The 25,248-nt window shown below is 41.6% G+C and overlaps 1 protein-coding gene across 3 annotated transcripts; it reads left to right on the forward strand.

Moving 5' to 3' along the window:
- Positions 1-488: 488 nt before the first annotated feature.
- LOC110537140 (G-protein coupled receptor-associated protein LMBRD2B) lies at positions 489-24,833 on the forward strand. Of its 3 annotated transcripts, none has more exons than XM_021622944.2 (18): positions 489-627; positions 6,434-6,649; positions 7,291-7,406; positions 8,631-8,729; positions 8,951-9,118; positions 10,844-11,054; positions 11,175-11,249; positions 12,845-12,958; positions 16,646-16,823; positions 17,206-17,387; positions 17,600-17,733; positions 19,758-19,863; positions 19,954-20,051; positions 21,246-21,349; positions 21,445-21,491; positions 21,600-21,729; positions 22,169-22,295; positions 22,437-24,833. In XM_021622944.2, exons 2-18 carry the CDS (start codon positions 6,476-6,478, stop codon positions 22,498-22,500), a joined length of 2,127 nt encoding a protein of 708 aa, XP_021478619.2. In that variant the 5' UTR covers positions 489-627; positions 6,434-6,475; the 3' UTR covers positions 22,501-24,833. The 3 variants fall into 3 exon arrangements, with proteins under 3 accessions (XP_021478619.2, XP_021478618.2, XP_036793023.1); XM_021622943.2 differs by having other exon boundaries at positions 554-701; XM_036937128.1 differs by lacking the exon at positions 489-627 and having other exon boundaries at positions 5,780-6,649.
- Positions 24,834-25,248: the final 415 nt, after the last annotated feature.

Genomic DNA, 25,248 nt, shown 5'->3' on the forward strand with positions numbered 1-25,248 from the left:
ACCAGACGGGTAGCCAGGAGCACACTACAACTCTCAGACATTAATTTACAAACAAAGCATTTGTGTTTAGTGAGTCCGCCAGACAAGAGGCAGTTGGGATGAACAGGGATGTTCTCTTGACAATTGCGTGAATTGGACGAGTACTTTTGGGTGTCAGGGAAAAGTAAATTATTTTCTTCAGGAATGTAGTGAAGTAAAAGTTGTCCGAAATAGTAAAATAAAGTACTTAAGTAGTTAATGTATATCCTCCAACGGAATAATTTGGAAATCTGCCAAACCCCCATATTGTTTTATCTATAAAATGTCTTGCACAACTAATTTCATTAGTTTTGATCACAATATGGGATCCACCCCTGTAAACATAATTTTGCCTAAGGACCATCTCATTTCATGCAAGCGCATTCACGTTCACTTTCCTCGATCAACTTTGACCAAAATCAAAAGTAGGCGAGAGAGCACGCAGTAGGTAAGCCTGGCTTATTGATAAAGGGCCAAGGTAGCAGGCTAGGGAAGGCTCAAGGATTCTGGATAGCACTAACCTTTTAGAAACGCATACACTACCCATCATCCCCAGCTGCCATTACACAAACCAGGAAGAACCAAGGACGTGACGCTAATTCTTCCATGGTACACGGTAGCTGTATTTTACAATATCATAACTGTGGTACTGTGATTTTGGCTGGATCCTTAACAGTCGAATGGTAAGATAATTAAGCGTACCAGAAACACTGCGTGTGCGCGAGTCGTGGGTCGCTTATGTTAGCGAACATTTCTCAATGGTCGTTTGTTGCTATTAAGTATTATTTCGACGGGGCCCCAAACGCGGTAAAATATCAAAGGGCAAGGCAAATGAAGCGTTAGCCTGTGAAATTAGATTATTTTTTGTTTTTTAACAAGTGTGAAAGCGTCTTTGCTTTTTTGTTATTGATTAAACTACCATACCAGCTAAATACGTTGTGTGAGTTACCGTAGCAAGGAAGGTGGCGCTGTCTTTTCTAAATTAACTTGAGTGAATTCTTACATGGGCTTACATTTCTTTAGTTACTGTAATGACCCTACACTGGTGATATCTCTCTCAATTTTAATTCAATTTCAAATTAAGGGGCTTTATTGGCATGGGAAACATATGTTTACATTGCCAAAGCAAGTAAAATATATAAACAAATGTAAGATAACCAAAGAATTTGCAGTAAACATTACACAAACAAAAGTTCCAAAATAATAAAGACATTTCAAATGTAATTGTCTATATACAGTGTTGTAATGATGTTCAATTAGTTAAAGTACACAGGGAAAATATATAAAATATAGGTTGTATTTACAATGGTGTTTGTTCTTCACTGGTTGCCCTTGTAGCAACAGGTCACAAATCTGGCTGCTGTGATTGCACACTGTGAACATGGGAGTTTATCAAAATTGGAAATGTTTTCTATTTCTTTGTGGCTCTGTGAAATCTGTCTCTATGGTCATACATTTGGCTGGGGGTTAGGAAGTGCAGCTCAGTTTCCACCTCTTTTTGGGTGCAGTGTGTACATAGCCTGTCTTCTCTTGAGAGCCAGCTCTTGCTTTCTTATGGAATGTTTGGGAATCGCTTCCTTTTAGGTGGTTGTAGAATTTAACTGCTCTTTTCTAGATTTTGATCATAAGCAGGTATCTGCTTAATTCTGCTCTGCATGCATTATTTGGTGTTTTACGTTGTATACTGAGGATATTTTTGCAAAATTCTGCATGCAGAGTCTTAACTTGTGTATGATAGGGCAACGGTGTCTAGATGGCATTTGTATTCCCTGTTTCACCCCCCTGGCCCACTGGAAAGAAATGTGTGTTTTTTGACCATTTTTAGCCGTTTTAGTTTTTCAATTAGGGTGTACGTGGTGAATATGTAGTAGCCACATAGCTTGTGCGCGAGTCGTGGTTCGCTTATCTTTGCTAGCTAGTATTTCTGATAGGTCGTTTGCTGCTATTATTTATTATTTCAACGGGGCCCCAAACGCGGTAAAAACCTCCAAGGCAAATGAAGCATTAGCCTGTGAAATTAGATTCATTTTTATTGTTTAACAAGTGTGAAAGCGGCTTGTGTTTTTTGCCAGTTTTAACCGTACACTTGTTGTTTGTATACATGGATTTTATGACGTCAGATGTTTTTCCCCCCAACACCACTTTGTCAATTTGTATAGCAGACCCTCATGCCAAATTGAGTTGAAAGCTTTTTGAAATCAACAAAGCATGGGTGAATACGTGGTCTGCCCTACTGTAATTTGTTAAAAAGCCAATTTGACATTTGCTCAGTATGTTGTTTTCACTGAGGAAATGTATGAGTCTGATGTTAATGATAATGTAGAGGATTTTCCCAAGGTTGCTTTTGATACATATCCCCAGGTAGTTATTGGGATTGGGGAGATAGTCCTTGGTTCCAAATATTGGGGTGACAGCTGAGGATGATGTTTAAGTATAGCCAATTGGAATTTGTGGTCTGTATATTTTATAATTTCATTTAGGATACCATCAACCCCACAGGTATTTTGGGGTTGGAGGGTTTGTATTTTGTCGAGTAGTTTTTTTCAATGTAATTACCAGAACCCACTGGATTCTCCAGTCTTTAAAAGTTGATTCTAAGATTTGTATTTGATCATACATATGTTTTTGTTCTTTGTTTGTTATAGAGCCAAAAAGATTGGAGAAGTGGTTTATCCATTCATCTCCGTTTTGGATAGATAACTCTTCGTGTTGTTTTATTATTTTCCAAGTGGTTATATTATTCAATTACATTGAGATGATTTCTGACGTGCTTTTCCTTTTTGTTTTCGTGATTTGCCATAGTTTTTCTGGGTCTGTATTAGGGATGCACGATATATCGGTGAACATGTCGGAATCGGACGAAAATTAGCTAAAAATGCTAACATCAGTATCGGCCGATGTCTAGTTTAACGCCCTGACGTGCAAAACTGATGTCAAAGCTGACGTGCATACTTATATAGCGTAGGTACATGACGTAATGACGCCACGTAAAATTTTGCGCTATAAGTGCAACACCGCATTCCTAAACTAGCCCACAATGTCTGCAGTGTGGATCGAGCAGTCATTTGAAAGAGTAACAACATTTCAATGAGACAACTCAAAGGCAAAATCCATTCCAATGACCAGTAGAACCTGCAGTCATTTTCATTATTCTTAGCAATGATTTAGGAATCCTTGGGCCTCCCGGGTGGCGCAGTGTCGTAACCGGCTGCGACCGGGAGGTCCGTGGGACGACGTACAATTGGCATAGCGTCGTCCGGGTTAGGGAGGGTTTGGCCGGTAGGGATATCCTTGTCTCATTGCGCACCAGCGACTCCTGTGGCGGACCGGGCACAGTGCACGCTAACCAAGGTTGCCAGGTGCACGGTGTTTCCTCTGACACATTGGTGCGGCTGGCTTCCTGGTTGGATGTGCGCTGTGTTAAGAAGCAGTGCGGCTTGGTTGGGTTGTGTATTGGACGCATGACTTTCAATCTTCGTCTCTCTCGAGCCTGTACGGGAGTTGTAGCGATGAGACAGGATAGTAGCTACTAACAATTGGATACCACGAAATTGGGGAGAAAAAGGGGGTAAAATTCAAAAAACAAAACAAAAAAAGGAATCCTTGTGAGTAAGTATTAGCTAGGTTGCCACTTGTTTTGAAATTGAACTTCAGTTCATGAAAATACATAGCTTGCCAACCCTGTTGCCCAAAGCTAACGTTATAAGCAGGCAGCTAGCTAGTGAGGCTCGAACGGACATGGTTATGTGTTGTGAAGCTAGCCACAATAAGGATTATGCACAATAGTGGAATTTGCGGTTTGCCTTCAAAATACACGTTTGTCATTGACAGTAATGCAAATTAATATAAATAGTAGAATTATGCCAAAATGTTATTTTGAAGGCTAACTGCAAAGTCCACTGTTGTGGTTTATACTTATTGTGGCTAGCTTCACATAGATGTGTCTGACCACCATTAATCAAATAAGAACTGTCTTATAAATTAGGGTTATTTTAGATGATGACACCTAGCTATATTGTTAGCTAGCTAACAAAAGCCACTGAAACAAATTGTCAATTTGCTATGTTTTTGGGGAAGAACATTGTTTGCATCCATGAACTAGCTTTTTTTTAATGACCAGCACTAAGTGCGTGAGACAACTTTACCAGCATCATAGCATACGTATCGATGAATCGTTGTGACATGAAATATGAGTGATAGTGTAATAACTATGTAAAAAATGTATGAACCCGTTAAATTATTATGTGACGAGCAGTCATATTCAGGTCCTGATTGGTCAACAAACTTATTTGACACGTCAAATAGTGTTAAATAGTATATTTTTTGACACACAAAGACCCAAACGGCGTTCCATAGAAATGGTTGAGAATGACACGACTGAACAAATTAACAACGAAACAAACAGCACAGAAAGTAAGTGAAAGAAATAGGTGCCAACAAAATAACTTGTTGGTCAGTGTGGTTGTGTGTGTGTGTAACCTTTATTTAACTAGGAAAGTCGGTAAAGAACAAATTCTTATTTACAATGACGGCCTACACTGGCCAAACCCGGATGATGCTGGGCCAATTGTGCGCTGCCCTATGGGACTCCCAATCACGTCCGGATTTGATACAGCCTGGATTCGAACCAGGGACTGTAGTGACGCCTCTTGCACTGAGATGCAGTGCCTTAGACCGCTGCGTCCATTTGTGTGTATGTTAACTATTTAACTGGACTAGAATGCTTAAGGCTGCTAAGATTTTAAATATTGGGTTTTTGGCAAGGAAAATATTGAGTATCGGTGCATCACTAGTCTATGTTTTTGGTTAGATAGGTTTCTCAATTTCTTACTTTGGTTTTTGCATACTTCATCAAACCATTTGTCAAGGGTTTGAATTTGTGGTTACCTTATTGGTTTTTGGCATATTTCCCCACTGTTTTCCTTCCATCTATAGCATTTCTTAATATTTTTAAGTTCCTATGGCTTTGATGACTCATGATTTGAGCAAAGCTCTGTTCAAATAGTGTGCTTTTTCTGTGATCTATTAGGGGTGTCAGTGGACTGACTGTGAAAGCTCGGAGTCTCTGGGTTAGGGTCAGTGATAAAGTAGTACTACTGCCAAGAGATGAGCTATAGGTGTACCTACCATAGGAGTCCCCTCGAAGCCTACCATTGACCATGTACATACCCAGCGTCTGACAGAGCTGCAGGAGTTGTGACCAGTTTTTGTTGGTTATGTTGTCGTAGTTCTTTCTAGGGGGGCATAAGGGGGAGGGATTGCTGTCACCTCCAGGCAGGTGTTTGTCCCCCTGTGTGCTGAGGGTGTCGGGTTCTGGAATTTAGGTCGCCACAGTCTAGTACATGTCCCGAGCCTGGAAATTGTTGATTGCCCCCTCTAGGATGGAGAAGCTGTCATCGTTATAGGTAGCACACATGAGGACATTTATCTCTGTTGAGATAATTTCCTTATTAATTTCTAGCCAGATATAAAATGTTCCTGTTTGATTAATTTAATAGTGTGGGTTAGGTCTGCTCTATACCAAATTAGCATACCCCCTGAGTCTTCTCTGTTTCACACCTGGTAGTTTGGTGGATGGGACTACCAGATCTCTCTAACCTAGAGGGCAACCAGTTGGTCTGTCTCCTTTATACCATGTTTCTTGTAGGATGAAAATGTCTGTATTTCCAATTTCTTTGAAGTCTGGGTTCCTTTTGGCCAAAGGCAGATGACCTTAGATCGTGTATATTCCAGGATGAGATAGTAAAAGCTTTGTGTTCCATACTGTCTAGTGTGGTTTAGGCACGGACCATCGCAGTAGGTGTGAGCAGAGCATGTTGAGCATCTGATACATACCTCTTAGGTCGCAGGATGGGGCTTGGGTGGGTGTATTAGTGCAGGTTGGGCCTGTTGCGCTGCTCACTGCCTGAGCATATGTCCTGTCATGTTGAGGTCCTTGTGGGGGGGGGGGCTAGCTAATGCCAATTAGCTGGCCCTGCAATGGCTTGTATTATGACATTGTTTTACCACAATCATATTCATTCATTCCATTTTTTGGATTGTTATTGTAAACGTTTGTTTTATGTAGAGCAGAACGTTCCCATTCTCATTTAATCATGCTCTAAAGGAGGAAAACAAAAGACCCTTTCAGACTCACAGACCAATAGGTCTTTTGTAGGAGACTACTCATGTCTTTGGAAGCCAATGAAAATGGGTTCATTATTTTCTCAAGTAATTGACAGAGGGGGAGGGGAGTGTGTGTCACTCAGTGAACATTATGCTCTGCCTGAAACTTTCAAAAGTAGAGCTACTTGTTTTCTCTCTTAGGAGTACATACATTTGTTTAGACCATGCAATATTACTTTGATGTGAATTTTTCTTTTACACCCATCTATTGAATAGTCTTGGGATTTATTTGAAGGATTTCTCTTTTCAGTAACTGCTGCTGGTTTCGAGAGCAATAAGAGAGGCAGTCAGGATGAGTGGGGCAGCGCTGGGCATTGAGATAGTGGTGGTGTTCTTCCTGGCTCTGTTCCTGTTGCATCGCTATGCAGACTTCCGTAAGCAGCAGAGGATGGTGCTGTTTGGCACCTTACTGGCCTGGTACCTGTGTTTCCTCATCGTCTTCATTCTTCCTCTGGACATCAGCACGGTTAGTACTATTGCCCTCATTCACCACCAAAACCCCATCTTATCCATTCTCTTTTTCAAGAAACACCTAACTTGGATGAAAATGGTGACCAGTAACTTGGTGTGTCTGTGTGTTTGCAGACCTTACTGATATCAAATACAATTTTATTTGTCACATGCTTTGTAAATAACAGGTGTGGACTTACGGTGAAATGCTTACTTACGGGCCCTTCCCAACAATGCAAAGAGAAAGAAAATAAAGAAATAATAGAAACACAATCAGTAATGATAACTTGGCTCCATATACACAAGGTACTAGTACCAAGTCAATGTGCAGGGGTACGAAGTAATTGAGGTAGATTGGTACATATAACTAGGAATAAAATGACTAACAGCAGCGTATGTGATGAGTCAAAGTTTGTGCAAAAAGGGTTCATGCAGATAGTATGGGTAGCTATTTAATTAACTATTTAACTAAACCATTTAGCAGTTTTATGGATTGGGGATAGAAGCTGTTCAGGTTCCTGTTGGTTCCAGACTTTATGCATCTGTACCGCTTTCCATGCGGTAGCAGAGAGAACAGTCTAGGACTTTGGTGGCTGGAGTCTTTAACAATTTTTAGGGCCTTATCTTCCTTTGTCTGTGTTTGTTTGGACCTTTCAGACGATCTACAAGCAGTGTAAGATTGATCATGAAGAACATGCCTCCGTATCCCTGGTGACCGCACTGATATCCAATCAAACTGCAGGAAACTCCACCACGGCCACACCCACTAAAAGGTTAGTGCCTGAGACCCTTAGTGCCTGAGACCCTTAGTGCCTAAGCCCTAGGGTCTGAGCCCTAGGGTTCACGTGTCATAGGATTAGGTTCAGCACTCAGGGACATGACAGGTCAGAGGTAAGGATTTGGTTGAACAAAACACTAGCATGTACAGTAGTTACCAAAGACCAGGGAAGAGGGTCCTAGACAGAATCATAAGGCAGGAACCATTGCTGTAATTCAAAACATGAGACTGTTTTAGCTGTCTTCTCAAAATGGTTTTGCACAAGCTGATCTAAATGGGATTATCAAGCAGATTTTGTTTATGTGCTGTCACGCATTCATTTGCAACAGCTAAAAGTCCACTCTCTTCCCATTGTGAAATGTCAAGTACATTGGGTCCTTTTTATACTGAACAAAAATATAAACGCAACATGAAACAATTTTACTGAGTTACAGTTCATATTAGGAAATCAGTGAATTTAAATAAATTCATTAGGCCCTAATATATGGATTTCACGACTGGGAATACAGATATGCATATGTTGGTCACACAATGGGCATCAGGATCTCATCACAGTGATTTTGTGCATTCAAATGGCCATCGATAAAATGCAATTGTGTTCGTTGTCTGTAGCTTATGCCTGCCCATACCATAACTCCACCACCACCATGGTGTACTCTGTTCACAACATTGACATCAGAAAACCGCACGCCTCCACGACGCCATACACGTTGTCTGTGGTTGAGGCCGGTTGGACTAACTGCCAAATTCTCTAAAACAAAGTCGGAGGAGGCTTATGGTAGAGAAATTAACATTAAATTCCTTAGCAACAGCTCTGGTGGACATTCCTGCGTCAGTATGCCAATTGCACGCTCCCTCAACTTGAGACATCTGTGGTATTGACATTTACTGTGGTATTTACATGTTGCATTTATTTATTTTTTCCAATGTAGTTTTGCTTGACTGTCATTATGTACAGTGTTTTCTCCCAGACAGTCTGATATATTATCCTGATAGTCTATACAAGGTAAACATTGGAGTTTCATTGCTTGACAATGAAGATCAACGTTTGTGCTTTGCTCCTGTATCTATTTCTTTGATTCCTCCTAAATAGGTCACGATCAGTATAGAATTAGGCAGTAGCTTTTGTCATTTCATTCCCCTCCAGATGTTAATTTCTTCAATGTTTCCATACCTTGCTAACTGCATATCAACACTGTTTGTATGTTTTCCATGACAGTGTTCCAAAGGTGTGTTACAAGCCGTGGAGCTACATTCCAGATGGAATCATGCCTGTGTTCTGGAGGGTTGTTTACTGGACCTCTCAGTGTCTCACCTGGTGAGTGCTTGACACTGTTTGGCCTTGTATTTAATTGTACTGGGAACACTACTGATCAGAACTGGTCTCTAAGTTTGTTCATTTTGACTGATATACTAAGAGACAGACAGACCTTCCTTACTAAGTCAACTATCTGCTTCTGTCCGTACTAGAAATGTTATCTTAAAACACACCAAAAAAGCTTTACAGCTGCCTTAATCCAGATCTTGTTGTCTTTGCAGGCTGCTGCTGCCCTTCATGCAATCCTATGCACGCTCGGGGGGCTTCTCCATCACTGGGAAAATAAAGACGGCACTGATAGAGAATGCCATTTATTACGGCACATACCTGCTCATCTTCGGATCGCTGCTTATCTACGTGGCCGTTCACCCTCAGTGGCACCTCTCCTGGTGAGTGCACAGCAACATGGACAAATTAGACTTGGAAAGTGTGCTTTTACCATTCCGCATTTAACCTCATTGTTCTCTATACAACACAGTACTAATATACACTGCTCAAAAAAATAAAGGGAACACTTAAACAACACAATATAAATCCAAGTCAATCACACTTCTGTGAAATCAAACTGTCCACTTAGGAAGCAACACTGATTGACAATACATTTAACATGCTGTTGTGCAAATGGAATAGACAACAGGTGGACATTATAGGCAATTAGCAAGACACCCCCAATAAAGGAGTGGTTCTGCAGGTGGGGACCACAGACCACTTCTCAGTTCCTATGCTTCCTGGCTGATGTTTTGGTCACTTTTGAAGTGAGACAGAGTCTACAACCCACACAAGTGGCTCAGGTAGTGCAGCTCATCCAGGATGGCACATCAATGCGAGGTGTGGCAAGAAGGTTTGCTGTGTCTGTCAGCGCAGTGTCCAGAGCATGGAGGTGCTACCAGGAGACAGGCCAGTACATCAGGAGACGTGGAGGAGGCCGTAGGAGGGCAACAACCTAGCAGCAGGACCGCTACCTCCGCCTTTGTGCAAGGAGGAGCAGGAGGAGCACTGCCAGAGCACTGCAAAATGACCTCCAGCAGGCCACAAATGTGCATGTGTCTGCTCAAACGGTCAGAAACAGACTCCATGAGGGTGGTATGAGGGCCCGACGTCCACAGGTGGGGGTTGTGGTTACAGCCCAACACCGTGCAGGACGTTTTTCATTTGCCGGAGAATACCAAGATTGGCAAATTCGCCACTGGCGCCCTGTGCTCTTCACAGATGAAAGCAGGTTCACACTGAGCACATGTGACAGTCTGGAGACGCCGTGGAGAACATTCTGCTGCCTGCAACATCCTCCAGCATGACCGGTTTGGCGGTGGGTCAGTCATGGTGTGGGGTAGCATTTCTTTGGGGGGCCGCACAGCCCTCCATGTGCTCGCCAGAGGTAGCCTGACTGCCATTAGGTACCGAGATTAGATCCTCAGACCCCTTGTGAGACCATATGCTGGTGCGGTTGGCCCTGGGTTCCTCCTAATGCAAGACAATGCTAGACCTCATGTGGCTGGAGTGTGTCAGCAGTTCCTGCAAGAGGAAGGCATTGATGCTATGTACTGGCCTGCCCGTTCCCCAGACTTGAATCCAATTGAGCACATCTGGGACATCATGTCTCGCTCTATCCACCAACGCCACGTTGCACCACAGACTGTCCAGGAGTTGGCAAATGCTTTAGTCCAGGTCTGGGAGGAGATTCCTCAGGAGACCATCCGCCACCTCATCAGGAGCATGCCCAGGCGTTGTAGGGAGGTCATACAGGCACGTGGAAGCCACACACACACTACTGAGCCTCATTTTGTCTTGTTTTAAGGACATTACATCAAAGTTGGATCAGCCTGTAGTGTGGTTTTCCACTTTCATTTTTGAGTGTGACTCCAAATCCAGACCTCCATGGGTTGATAAATTTGATTTCCATTGATAATTTTTGTGTGATTTTGTTGTCGGCACATTCAACTATGTAAAGAAAAAAAGTATTTAATAAGGATATTTCATTCATTCAGATCTAGGATGTGTTATTTTAGTGTTTAGTGTTCCCTTTATTTGAGCAGTGTAGAAAGGTAATTAGAAGGAACCATGTATGTCTTTGTCTCACTTAAATCTGGTTTGGTCTGTCCCTTTGTCTCTCTCAGGTATGAGCTCCAGACAATAGGCATCACTGCAGCCAACACCTGGGGCCTGTTCCTGCTGGTGCTGTTGCTAGGTTATGGCCTAGTAGAGATTCCGCGCTCGTATTGGAACGCCTCGCGGCAGGGTCACCTGCTCATCAAGACTTACTTCAAGGCAGCCAAGCTGATGACAGAGAAGGCTGATGCAGAGGAGAATCTAGAGGACGTCATGGAGGTAGGGAATGGTTCCTGCTCTGACTACAACATTTAAACATTATAGTGGTCTGTTTCTTAGAAACTGAGTTGAATTGTGTTTAATTGATGTCCTTCTCTATTTGCTGTTGATCTGTTTTAGGAAGTGAGAAAAGTCCAAGAATCCATCAAGTATAACCACCCACTGAGGAAGTACATCGATACTATTCTTAGAAAGGCAAGATTAAAAGACAAATCATCAAACAAAGAAACAATGGAGCCCAACTCCACAATGTTATTGAATGTGATGTGTGCACTCTCTCTATGTGCTTAAAGTGAGGATTAAACAAGTGAGGAATGTGAATTGTTTTTTTTATCCCCTCATCAATCTCTACACAATACCCCATAATGACAAAGCAAAACCAGGTTTTTAGACATTTTTGTTCATTTATGATTTTTTTAAACTATCACATTAACATAAGTATTCAGACCCTTTATTCAGTACTTTGTTGAAGCACATTTGGCAGCGATTACAGCCTCAAGGCTTGAGTATGACGCTACAAGCTTGGCACATGTGTATTTGGGGAGTTTCTCCCATTCTTCTCTGCAGATCCGCTCAAGCTCTGTCGGGTTAGATGGGGAGTGTTGCTGCACAGCTATTTTCAGGTCTCTCCAGAGATGATCGATCAGGTTCAAGTCCAGGCTCTGGTTGGGCCACTCAAGGGCATTCAGAGACTTGTCCCGAAGCCACTTCTGCGTTGTCCTGGCTGTGTGCTTAGGGTCGTTGTCCTGTTGGAAGGTGAACCTTCGCCCCAGTCTGAGGTCCTGAGCAGGTTTTCATCAAGGATTCTCTGTACTTTGCTCCGTTCATCTTTCCCTCGATCCTTCCTCTGAAAAACAAACCCAGAGCATGATGCTGCCACCACCATGCTTCACCATCGGGATGGTGCCAGGTTTTCTCCGGGCGTGACGCTTGGCATTCTGGCCAAATAGTTCAATCTTGGATTCATCAGACCAGAGAATCTTGTTTCTCATCGTCTGAGAGTCTTTAGGTGCCTTTTGGCATACTCCAAGTGGGCTGTCATGTTCCTTTTACTGAGGACTGGCTTCCGTCTGCCCACTCTACCATAAAGGCCTGATTGGTGGAGAGCTGCAGACAGGCTTGTCCTTCTGGAAAGTTCTCCCATCTCTGCAGAGGAACTCTAGAGCTCTGTCAGTGACCATCAGGTTCTTGGTCACCTCCCTAACCAAGACCCTTCTCCCCCGATTGCTTCGTTTGGCTGAGCGGCCAGCTCTAGGAAGAAAATACTTTATTTTTTGGTACCCTTCCCCAGATCTGTGCCTCGACACAATCCTGTCTCTGAGCTCTACAGACAACTCCTTCAACTCCATGGCTTAGTTTTTGATCTGACATGCACTGTCAACTGTGGGAGCTATATATAGACAGGTTCACACCATGTAACACACCATGTAAATAACTTTTTTTTTATTTAATTTTTTATATATATTGATCTAATGTGTACCTTTCCAACTCCTGTCCAATCAATTAAATTGACCACAGGTGGACTCCAAGTTGTAGAAACATCTCAATGGAAACAGGATGCACCGGAGGTCAATTTCAAGTCTCATAGCAAAGGGTCTGAATACGTATGTAAATTAAAAATGTATCTTATTTGTAATTATAGTGTCTTGTGTGTAGATTGAAAGATTTTTTTTAAAGTCAATTTTAGAATGAGGCTGTAATTTAACAACATTTGGAAAAATTCAAGGGGTCTGAATACTTTCCGAAGGCACAGTATCTGTCTATGATCCTAACAGAGTTTTCTCTCTTAGTGCCCTGTGGAGTACCAGGAGAAGATGGGCAGAAACATGGATGACTATGAGGACTTTGATGACAAACAGAACACCTATCCTAGTGAGAAGAACCTGGTGAAGCTTCACAAACAGGTATATTTAAGAAATGTACACATTATTAGCTAGTCAACAGTTGTATTTCGCGATTTTGTGTTTTTTGTCGTATTGCTGACTATATCCAGACTTCTTTAAAGGGTCAATCCATTTTGAGTTCAGTCACTTTTTGACAGCACCCCGTTTGATTTCAATGAAACCTTCCATACATACTAGAGGTCGACCGATTATGATTTTTCAACACCGGTACCGATTATTGGAGGACAAAATAAGCCGATACCGATTTAATCGGGCGATTTTATTTATTATTTAAAAAAAATGTGTAATAATGACAATTACAACAATACTGAATGAACACTTATTTTAACTTAATATAAACATCAATAAAATGAATTTAGCCTCAAATAAATAGTGAAACATGTTCAATTTGGTTTAAATAATGCAAAAACAAAGTGTTGGAGAAGAAAGTAAAAGTGCAATATGTGCCATGTAAGAAAGCTTACGTTTAAGTTCCTTGCTCAGAACATGAGAACATATGAAAGCTGGCGGTTCCTTTTCACATGAGTCTTCAATATCCCCAGGTAAGAAGTTTTAAGTTGTAGTTATTATAGGACTATTTCTCTCTATACGATTTGTATTTCATATACCTTTTGACTATTGGATTTTCTTGTAGGCACTATAGTATTGCCAGTAACAGTATAGCTTCTGTCCCTCTCCTCGCTCCTACCTGGGCTCAAAGCAGGAACACAACGACAACAGCCACCCTCGAAGCAGCATAACCCATGTAGAGCAAGGGGAACAACTACTCCAAGTCTCAGAGCGAGTGACGTTTGAAACGCTATTAGCACGCACCCCGTTAACTAGCTAGCCATTTCACATCACATCGTTACACCAGCCTAATCTCGGTAGTTGTTAGGCTTGAAGTCATAAACAGCAGAGCTGCTGGCAAAACGCATGAAAGTGCTGTTTGAATTAATGCTTATGAGCCTGCTGCTGCCTACCATCGCTCAGTCAGACTGCTCTATCAAATCATAGACTTAATTATAATATAATAACACACAAATACTGGTCAAATCCGGAAACTATCATCTCAAAAACAAGCCATTTATTATTTCAGTGAAATACGGAACCGTTACGTATTTTATTTAACAGGTGGCATCCATCAGTCTAAATATTCCTGTTACATTGCACAACCTTCAATGTTATGTCATAATTACGTAAAATTCTGGCAAATTAGTTCGCAATGAGCCAGGCGGCCCAAACCGTTGCATATACCCTGACTCTGTTGCATATACCCTGCGTGCAATGAACGCAAGAGAAGTGACACAATTTCACCTGTTTAATATTGCCTGCTAACCTGTATTTATTTTAGCTAAATATGCAGGTTTAGAAATATACTTCTGTGTATTGATTTTAAGAAAGGCATTGGTGTTTATGGTTAGGTACACGTTGGAGCAACGACAGTCCTTTTTCGCGAATGCGCACTGCATCGATTTATATGCAACACAGGACACGCTACATGAACTAGTAATATCATCAACCATGTGTAGTTATAACTAGTGATAATGATTGATTAAGTTTAATGCTAGCTAGCAACTTACCTTGGCTTCGTACTGCATTCGCGTAACAGGCGGGCTCCTCGTGAGGCAGGTGACAAGGTAAAAATCTGTCGTTCTGCTCCTGAACAAGGCAGTTACCCACCGTTCCTAGGCCGTCATTGAAAATAAGAATGTGTTCTTAACTGACTTGCCTAGTTAAATAAAGATTAAATAAAGGTGTAAAAATGTTTTTTTTTTTTTAATATCGGCGTCCAAAATGACAGATTTCGATTCTTATGAAAACTTGAAATCGGCCCTAATTAATCGGCCATTCCGATTAATCGGTCAACCTCTAATACATCCAGTATGTGGACACTCCTTAAAATGAGTGGATTCGGCTATTTCAGACACACCCGTTGCTACAGGTCTATAAAATGGAGCACACCCATGCAATCTCCATAGACAATCATTGGCAGTAGAATGTCCTTACTGAAGAGCTCAGTGACTTTCAACGCGGCACTGTCATAGGATGCCACCTTTCCAACAAGTCGATACATCCAATTTCTGCCCTGCTAGACTTGCCCCGGTCTACTAAGTGCTGTTATTGTGAAATGGTAACATCTAGGAGCAAGAACGGGACCGCTGAAGCGCAAGGAGCGTAAACACTGACTACTGAGGTCCAAACTGCATCTGGAACCATGTCAGCACAATAACTGGTGGAAGATGAATAATTGTCTGGGGCAATGACATTCTAGATGTTTCTGTGCTTCCAACTTTGTGGCAAACGTTTGAGAAAGGCCCTTTCCTGTTTCCTGCATGACAATGCCCCAGTGCACAAAGTGAGGTCCATCCAGAAATGGTATGTCGAGATCGGAGTGGCCTGCTCAGAACACCATTTGGATAAATTGGAACACCGACTTCGATCCTGGCTTGATCGCCCAACATCAGTGCCCAACCGTACGAATGCTCTTGTGGCTAAATGGAAGTAAGTCCTCGCAACAATGTCCCAACATCTCGTGGAAAGCTTTCCCAGAAGAGTGGAGGCTGTTATAGCAACAATGGGGCACCAACTGTATATTAATGCCCGTGATTTTGAAATGAGATGTTCGACGAACAGGTGTCCACCTACTTTTGGTCATGTAGTGTAGGAATGTCGTTTTTAAATTTAAACTTTCAAAGTGTACCACAAAGATGGTTGGTCTAAACTAAGAAAATGAATGGTTGTGTTCATATAGATAATAGAATAGACATGACCATTTTTAAGTTGACAGATGGTGGGTGGACCGGCAGCCTTCTTTGTGGTAGTAATGAAATGTTATAATTTAAATTTCAATTGTGTATCAGCTGAATTGCAGTGATCTAAAGGGATAAGTCCATTCTAGGAATTATTTTTCTATGATTGAAATGACACCCGATGGCAGACACCCAATGGCAGGCACAACTCAAAAACCACAGCTGATGTAAAGTAGGGTCCAAGATACAACAAATGTGAATATGGAAAAAAAATGGGAGTTTACACGTTTTTAGATAATTTACGTTAAATGTGAAATGTAATTTGTATGGAAAAAAAACATTGTTTTCAAGAAATTATAACATGGTTTGACAACCCTGTTTGTAAGCTTTTAAATTATATCAAACTCAACCGTTTATCTTTTCCAGTGATGAAGACATGGATGTGTCATGGTATGGTTGGGTATGCAAAATGGGTTAACTTTAAGCACCTCTATCTCCTAAATGCTTTGCCATTTAGGAGATAGAGGTGCTTAAAGTTAACCAATGCTTTCACATTTAGGTCTAAAAAGTAACTTTCTGACAACTTCCATGGGGAAACATGTATGTAAAGTTTGTAAAAAATTTTTTTTTAACAATAAATCAAAAGGGATGCTGTCAAAAAGTGATTAAATGCAAATGGATTTATGGGGATTCCGAGTGGCTCAGCGGTCTAAGACACTGCATCTCAGTGCTAGAGGCGTCACTACAGACACCCTGGTTCGAATCCAGGCTGTATCACAACCGGCCATCATTGGGAGTCCCATAAGGTGGCGCACAATTGGCCCAGCGTCGTCCGGGTTTGGCCGGTGTAGGCCCTCATTGTAAATAAGAACTTGTACTTAACTGACTTGCCTAGTTAAATACAAATTTACTCTAAACCCTAGTTTGAGGATGTGGTTCTTTTGTGAATGGTCAGGTGATCTACGCAGTGCAGAGGCACAACAGGACCCATGTCCAGTGGCAGATCCTCCTGCAGCAGGCTATGCACCTGGAGGACGTGGCCAAGAATGAGACCAGCTCAGCCCACCAGTTTGTTCACAGCTTCCCCTCCACAGAACCAACTAGCTGGCTCAGCCCATACACTCCTACTGTAGGTGGGTCACACAGATTCTCACAGTTCACAGCTGGGTCAACTCTACAACTGAGGGTTCACTCACACCTACAAACAAAGCACGAAGCAGGTTGAACTTCTTTAGGAAAACAGCCCTAATGTTGCAAACATCATCATTATGTTGTCATCTAGAATCACACTTATTTATTTTCCAAGCAATCGTGCAACATATTTTACATACAGCAGGTTTTTAAAGGATCAAAGAGTTTAGTCTGCATCGTGTTTTCATTTTTACCATCGACAAAATGATTCCCATAATGGTATTGTCACAGCCCTACAGTCTTCCATTCCTCTCCTCACAAAGAATTTTACTCAATTTCTAAGATCCTTGGAGAGCTCTGTGTTTTTATGTTGTTGTTCTCCAGAATGGTACTGGGAGTGCCTGCTGAGACAGTGGTTCTACCGGCTGCTGGCTGTGTTGCTGTCTCTGTTCTCTGTGGGTGTGGTGTGGTCTGAGTGCACCTTCTTCAGCACCCGGCCCGTCCTCTCACTCTTCGCTGTCTTCATCCAGCTCGCTGAGAGAGACTACAACTACTTGTATATCGAGGTGAGACGCCAATGGAAAGCAATTGCACCAATTAGTACAGTAGTACACCGGTATCTGGTAATATCTGTATAGAAAAGTTGCACACTACATGCTCCCAAAAACATTGTTATCTGATCAAATCAACATCCGGTGGGTGGGTTTCTGTTGTGTATGCATAATTCAATTAGAGGTTGTCGGGTCTCCCACATAAAGGTTATTGTTTTGTCCACTAGATGGCGTGCTTCATCACCATCTTCTTCCTGTGTACCTGCGTTTACTCCACTGTGTTCCGGATCCGAGTGTTCAACTACTACTACCTGGCCTCACACCACCAGACTGACGCCTACAGCCTGCAGTTCAGTGGCATGTGAGTGGGTGGGAGAGCGACGTGAATAGAGGAATGTGGTTCTGATTAGACAGCATTAGCTAAGTATTGATCTCGTAAACAGATATATTTAAACATAACTGGTACCGTCAAATCTGTCGGGAAGGAATGGGATGTGTGGGATTACAAGTAGTAGTATTTCCTGTGTTTGGGTTTTTCGTTGCTGATTATTTGGATAAATTGCGATTTCATAGGTGTTTGCGTCTTTCGAATTTCGAGAGGGGGGGGCTTTCAAAGAGTGTGTGGAGCTCCCCGTTCCGTTCCGCTCCTCGTTCTTTCATCTCTTCTCTTAACATGTATGGACCCTAACTTAACTGAGCAGCTGACCAATTACGTGAGACTTCAGTTCTGGTTTAACCATGATTAGCTAAGTATTAAAGAGACAAAACGTCTGTCGAAATCATGTATATGGTAAAAATTGAGGAAATTTATGTTCAGAAAGTGGTGTGTATTTTTGGTTTGGCTGTATCTGTGGACAGAACTAAACTAAAAAAGAAATGTCCCTTTTTTCAGGACCCTGTCATTCAAAGATAAATTGTAGAAATCCAAATAACCTCATAGATCTTCATTGTAAAGGGTTCAAACACTGAACATGCACCTGTGGAACGGTCGTTAAGAGACTAACAGCTTACAGACGGTAGGCAATTAAGGTCACAGTTATGAAAATTTAGGACACTAAAGAGGCCTTTCTACTGACTCTGAAAAACACCAAAAGAAAGATGCCCGGCTCATCTGCCTGAATGTGCCTTAGGCATGCTGCAAGGAGGCATGATGACTGCAGATGTGGCCAGGGCAATACATTGCAATGTCTGTACTGTGAGACGCATAAGACAGCGCTACAGGGAGACAGGACGGACAGCTGATCGTCCTCGCAGTGGCAGACCACGTGTAACAACACCTGCACAAGATCGGTACATCCGAACATCACACCTGCGGGACAGGTACAGGATGGCAACAACTGCCCGAGTTACACCAGGAACGCACAATCCCTCCATCAGTGCTCAGACTGTCCGCAATAGGCTAAGAGGCTGGTCTGAGTGCTTGTAGGGCTGTTGTAAGGCAGGTCCTTACCAGACATCACCGGCAACAACGTCGCCTATGGGCACAAACCCACCGTTGCTGGACCAGACAGGACTGGCAAAAAGTGCTCTTCACTGACGAGTCGCATTTTTGATGGTCGGATTTGCGTTTATCGTCGAAGGAATGAGCATTACACCGAGGCCTGTACTCTGGAGCGGGATCGATATGGAGGTGGATAGTCAATCATGGTCTGGGGCAGTGTGTCATATCGTAATCGGACTGAGTTTGTTGTCATTGCAGGCAATATCAACGCTGTGCGTTACAGGGAAGACATCCTCCTCCCTCATGTGGTACCCTTCCTACAGTCTCATCTTGACATGACCCTCCAGCATGACAATGCCACCAGCCATACTGCTCGTTCTGTGTGTGATTTCCTGCAAGACAGGAATGTCAGTGTTCTGCCATGGCCAGCGAAGAGCCTGGATCTCAATCCCTTTGAGCACGTCTGGGACCTGTTGGATCGGAGGGTGAGGGCTAGGACCATTCCCCCCCCCATAAATGTCTGGGAACTTGCAGGTGCCTTGGTGGAAGAGTGGGGTAACATCACACAACAACAACTGTCAAATCTGGTGCAGTCCATGAGGAGGAGATGCACTGCAGTACTTAATGCAGCTGGTGGCCACACCAGATACTGACTGTTACTTTTGATTTTTGACCCTCCATTTGTTCAGGGACACATTCCATTTCTGTTCATCACATGTCTGTGGAACCTGTTCAGTTTGTCTCAGTTGTTGAATCTTGTTATGTTCCTACAAATATTTACACATGTTAAGTTTGCTGAAAATAAATGCACTTGGCAGTGAGAGGATTTTTTTTGTTTTTGTTGCTGAGTTTAAATTGTATTTGGACAGCTGTATTTTGCACTAGGTATATGTTTGTAACATGATATAATGTTAAATGTCTAATGTAGTCTTGTTGCTCTTTAGGCTGTTCTGCCGTCTGACCCCTCCTCTGTGTCTGAACTTCCTGGGTCTGATCCACATGGACTCTGCCATCTCCCATCAACTGAAGGAGCAGACGGCCTACACCTCTGTAAGACACAGCACATCCTTCTGACACTGATGGAACATATTTGTTGCTGTATCATCAATATGAGGAAAATAACATGTCACTCCTCTGCAGATCATGGGTTCCATGAGGGTCCTATCGTTCATCGCTAATGGCTTCTATATCTACTACCCCATGCTTATATTGCTGCTCTGTATTGCTACCTACTTCAGGTGAGTCTAGCCTGCTGTTTAGATTATGAAATGACAATACATTCGTGGTGTAGACAAACACATCAATAATACTACGATACAGAATATCAACTTTCTCTTCTACAAGGAGTACTCCACCAATGACCCAAAAGGATTATCAGCATGCATAAGTTAGCCCTAAATATTTCTAAAACTAAAAGCATTGTATTTGGAACAAAACACTCACTAAACACTGAACCTCAACTAAATATTGTAATAAATCATATGGAAATTGAGCAAGTTGAGATGACTAAACTGCTTGGAGTAACCCTAGATTGTAAACTGTCATGGTCAAAACATATTGATGCAGTAGTAGTTAAGATGGGGAGAAGTCTGTCTATGATAAAGCGATGCTCTGCCTTAACAACACTATCAACAAGGCAGGCCCTAGTTTTGTCGCACCTGGACTACTGGTCAATCGTGTGGTCAGGTGCCACAAAAAAGGACTTAGGAAAATTCCAGTTGGCTCAGAACAGGGCAGCACAGCTGGCTCTTGGATGTACACAAAGAGCTAATATTAATAATATGCTTGTCAATCTCTCCTGGCTGAAAGTGGAGGAGCGATTGACTTCATCACTACTTTTATTTATGAGAGGTATTGACATGTTGAATGCACCGAGCTGTCTGTCTAAACTACTGGCACACAGCTCGGACACCTATACATACCCCACAAGACATGCCACAAGTGGTCTCTTCATAGTCCCCTAGTCCAGAAGACTATGGGAGGCACACAGTACTACATAGAGCCATGACTACATTGAACTTTATTCCACATCAAGAAACTCATGCCAGCAGTAAAATTAGATTTTTAAAATACGGATTAAAAAAACACCTTATGGAACAGCGGGGACTGTGAAGCAACACAAACATTGGCACAAACACATAGACACACGATTAACATACGCACTATACATACACATGGATTTAGTACTGTAGATATGTGGTAGTGGTGGAGTAGGGGCTTGAGGGCACACAGTGTGTTGTGAAATCTGTGAATGTATTAAAATGTTTTTAAAATTGTATAAACTGCCTTCATTTTGCTGGACCCCAGGAAGAGTAGCTGCTGCTTTGGCAGGAACTAATGGGGATCCATAATAAATACAAATGCATACATACTGTGCAAGAACAAGTATTTATTTATGACAGATCATCACTGATTCTGTATGACCCCTTTAGCCTGGGTACCCGCTGTCTGAACCTCCTGGGCTTTCAGCAGTTCGTGGGAGACAATGAAATGACCTCTGACCTGATTGATGAGGGCAAGGAGCTCATTCGACGAGGTTTGTCCCCCACTTGATCTGAATGAAAACCATTTGACAGTGGAAGAAATTTGTGTTGTCAACTCAACCCACTGATTTCTCTGTGTTTCTGACAGAGAAAAGAAAGCGCCAAAGGACAGAGGATGGAGAGAACCGGCGAAGGGTGAGTCCCTAGATAAAATGTTCCATGCCCTTTTTAGTATATGTTGGTTGTTATTTTTGCAGAGTAACGGATCAAGGCGTTAACGTCAGGCTTGTGCCTGTGTTTTAGGAGTGGAAGGAGCGTTATGGTAACACTCGGGAAGACACTGCCAGGAACAGGAATAGAAATGAAGCTGCAGAAATGACGGAGACCAACTACTCTGATACTGTGCCTATCCCTAACACTAGTCCTAACAGACGTAAGTGATTGGTCGCAAAACCTACTTACATTACATTGTGCTTGTTTTCTACACTTAAGCTAGATTTTACTCATTGCTTTTGTTAAACAATGAATCAATGTTTTGTTTGCTCTCGTAGAGTCATGGCTTATCTTGATGACACGAAGGATACACCCCAACTTAATAAAATAAATAAGTCCCTTATTACATGTATCTGAATTGAACTGCGGAAGGCAGTTGCTTTTAGTTTTAGAAATATTTAGGGCTAACTTATGCATGCTGATAATCCTTTTGGGTCATTGGTGGAGTACTCCTTGTAGAAGAGAAAGTTGATATTCTGTATCATAGTATTATTGATGTGTTTGTCTACACCACGAATGTATTGTCATTTCATAATCTAAACAGCAGGCTAGACTCACCTGAAGTAGGTAGCAAGTGTAATTGTTTTTTTCTTCAACAGAGGTGAAGTACTCTCGGACTGGCAGAGGAACAGAGAGAGATTCTATAGAACTTCTCGAGGACGCAGAGCCTTTGGACTTCAATGCAGAGACTCTTTCAGACAACCCTCTTGAAGCAGACTCCACCAGGTAAGAGGTCCTCCACTCCCCACTTTATCTAAATAAGTGTGTTAGTTTCACTTTCTGCTCTGCTGTGGCTGATACCTGTAAGCAAATAACACAGTGTGTGCTGTTAAACATATATGTGTTCTGTGCCTCTCCATTTTGCAGGCATGTACCAGGCAGGTACCTGTCCATGTCCTCGTCACGGAGCAGAATCTTTGATGATGTTTGAGAAGAGTAGCGAGGGAGAGTCGAAGGAATAGGAAAGCTAAATATTGCACATTAATTTTCATCCTCCACTCATCCACGTTGTAGGGAAGACAATACGAAGGAGAGAGACTCTCAGGCTCTGTGAATGTAGCACGACCTCTTATCTTCCACTCCACTGTTGGCATGATGTATCTGCTGCTACTTGTCTCCAATAGCTTGTCTTCTGTCAGAACACTCCAGTGGCTGTTGATATACACTTCCCCATTAGACCGATAGCTGTCCTCCCCTGTGCAGCATGTCATGAATGCAGATCCGTACCCCATTTGGGCTCATCACTTTCTCATCCGTTAAACCACTTCGTCATTTCTGTTATTACTTATGCATGAATTTCCGTTCAAGGTCCTCTTCCTGTGGTATCCCCTGTGATCTTTACAATGGATGTACAAAGTGTCTTACCTCAAAAATCTGGTTGATGGGCTGATTACATTGTTCATCATTTTGATGAGAAGATAAGTAATTACTACTAATTTAAGGATATTTTTGGAGGAAGACTTTAAAATGTAAAAATTTAAAATGTATGAAGTTGTATTTAACCCACTACAAATTACTAACTTTCTACTTATTTAACTGTCAGGAAAATAGAAATAGTGGATAAAATTCCCAATGTTTCAATGGAGCGGCAGGTAGTCTAGTGGTTAGAGCGTTGGACTAACTAACTGAAAGGTTGCAAGATCAAATCCCCAAGCTGACAAGGTAAAAATCTGTCGTTCTGCCCCTGAACGAGGCAGTTAACCCACTGTTCCTAGGCCGTCATTGAAAATAAGAATTTGTTCTTAACTGACCTGCCTAGTTAAATAAAGGTTAAAATTATTATATATATTTTTTTAAATGAGTCTTGTGTTGCCAGTCTTGTCCTATTCTGGTATATGGACGGAAGGACCGTTGCTTAGGTCTATTTCGAAAGCTGCTACCATAGAAACTGAGTGTACCGTATTTAGACCCACAGTCCTCTATTTAATGTGCAATCTATGTGATCCAGCCCACACTGAGTTAACTCAATTAACAGTGTTTGTACTGCCCATAGATCCTGCCCTGAGATACAGTATTTGTTCTTATCGTTCACTTGAATTGATGTGAGATTTGTGCAAATTGGATCTCAAGTTGGAATTTGGCTCATAATGCTCGAGATGTTGTTGAAATTGGAGGTCAACTAATACAGCCGATACTAAAAAAACGATTTACCATTGCTCTTAATTGAGATATGTTCTCTATGTTCTATTCCGAGTGTCAAAATGACCTTAAGTTTGTTTGAAAATAGTTTTTGTGGATTCTGTTGAAAGGCCTGTTTAAAAGTAATGTTCTATATTGTGTCATTAGCGATTAACTGCTTGACATAAGTAACGCCTTATTTATTGTCAAACTATTTGAATTTTAGGTGTTAAATTATCTACTGAAGTCTTTTTGGGATATCATTGTGCCATATTATTTTGTTTATTTGACTGCATTACAAAAATGGCAAAGGCATATTTTTTCCAGTTATGATTTCATTATTTTTGGTTTAATTACTTGGATCAAGTGAACTTTTTTTAAATGTATTGCATTGAAATATTTATTCTTACGTTGTTCAAGAGGTCTTGCTGGAAGGAACTGTGAAGCAACAGGTCATTGTGTCACTGAAATACATTGTCCTAGAAATATGACTTCATATTGTGTCAACTTGAAACTACTGTAACTGTATGAGCTTGGTTGGATGAGGAATTCAGGTAAAAACGGTCAGAAGCATGCAGGTTAAATGCATGGTATTCACCATTTTGAAGGAGTTGGACAATTATTATAAAATTGTAATCTGTTGTAAATAATATTTTAGATTTAACCAGTCCCCTGTCTCTCAATGTATTTGTTAATGATGCTCTCTTATTTAAAATTGTATTATATGGTTCTATTAATCTAGCAGACAAAGGTCAACACATGTACAACATGTTATTTATTCTAAATTAATTTAACTGCATCTGTTAAGGTCACTGGTAACCATGGGCTAAAAAAATAGTCTTGTCAGGTTAGATGCCCCTTGAACTCCTTACAATCTCTTTTTGTAAAAAGTAAGAAATTAATTAAATTTATGCTCCCCAACTTTTGTATAATTTCAGCCACTAGTTTTGAAAGTGGTTCGCCCAAGTTAAACAGGTCCCAGTTTGTGTACTACGTAATCCAATTTTGTCATCCATTTTGTATGTTACATTCTGATTTTGTATTTTTTGTTGTAATTCCTATATGTTATGAATACAATATGTTACAAAATGTGTTGTGCTTAAGATCCTGGACTGCATCTTTTAAAGTAAAGTTCCTAATGAATTATACAGACGTGTAGTGTTATTGAGATACTTTTGGTCATGTAGTGTATGTGGAAACCTGTTCGTCGAACATCTCATTTCAAAATCATGGGCATTAATATGGAGTTAGTCCCCCCCCCCCTCCCCCTTGAGGCTATAACAGCCTCCACTCTTCTTGGAAGGCTTTCCACTAGATGTTGGAACCAGTGGTGTAAAGTACTTTCAAGTATTTTTACTTAAATTGTTTTTTGGTATCTACTTCACTATTTATATTTTTTACAACTTTAACTTCACTTACATTCCTAAAGAAAATAATTTACTTTGTACTCGTTACATTTTGAATGCTTAGCAGGACAGGAACATGGTCCAATTCACACACGTATCAATAGAACATCCCTGGTCATCCATACTGCCTCTTATCTGGCGGACTCGCTAAACAC

Source organism: Oncorhynchus mykiss, chromosome 12, assembly GCF_013265735.2.
Source record: "Oncorhynchus mykiss isolate Arlee chromosome 12, USDA_OmykA_1.1, whole genome shotgun sequence".
Classification (NCBI taxonomy): domain Eukaryota; kingdom Metazoa; phylum Chordata; class Actinopteri; order Salmoniformes; family Salmonidae; genus Oncorhynchus; species Oncorhynchus mykiss.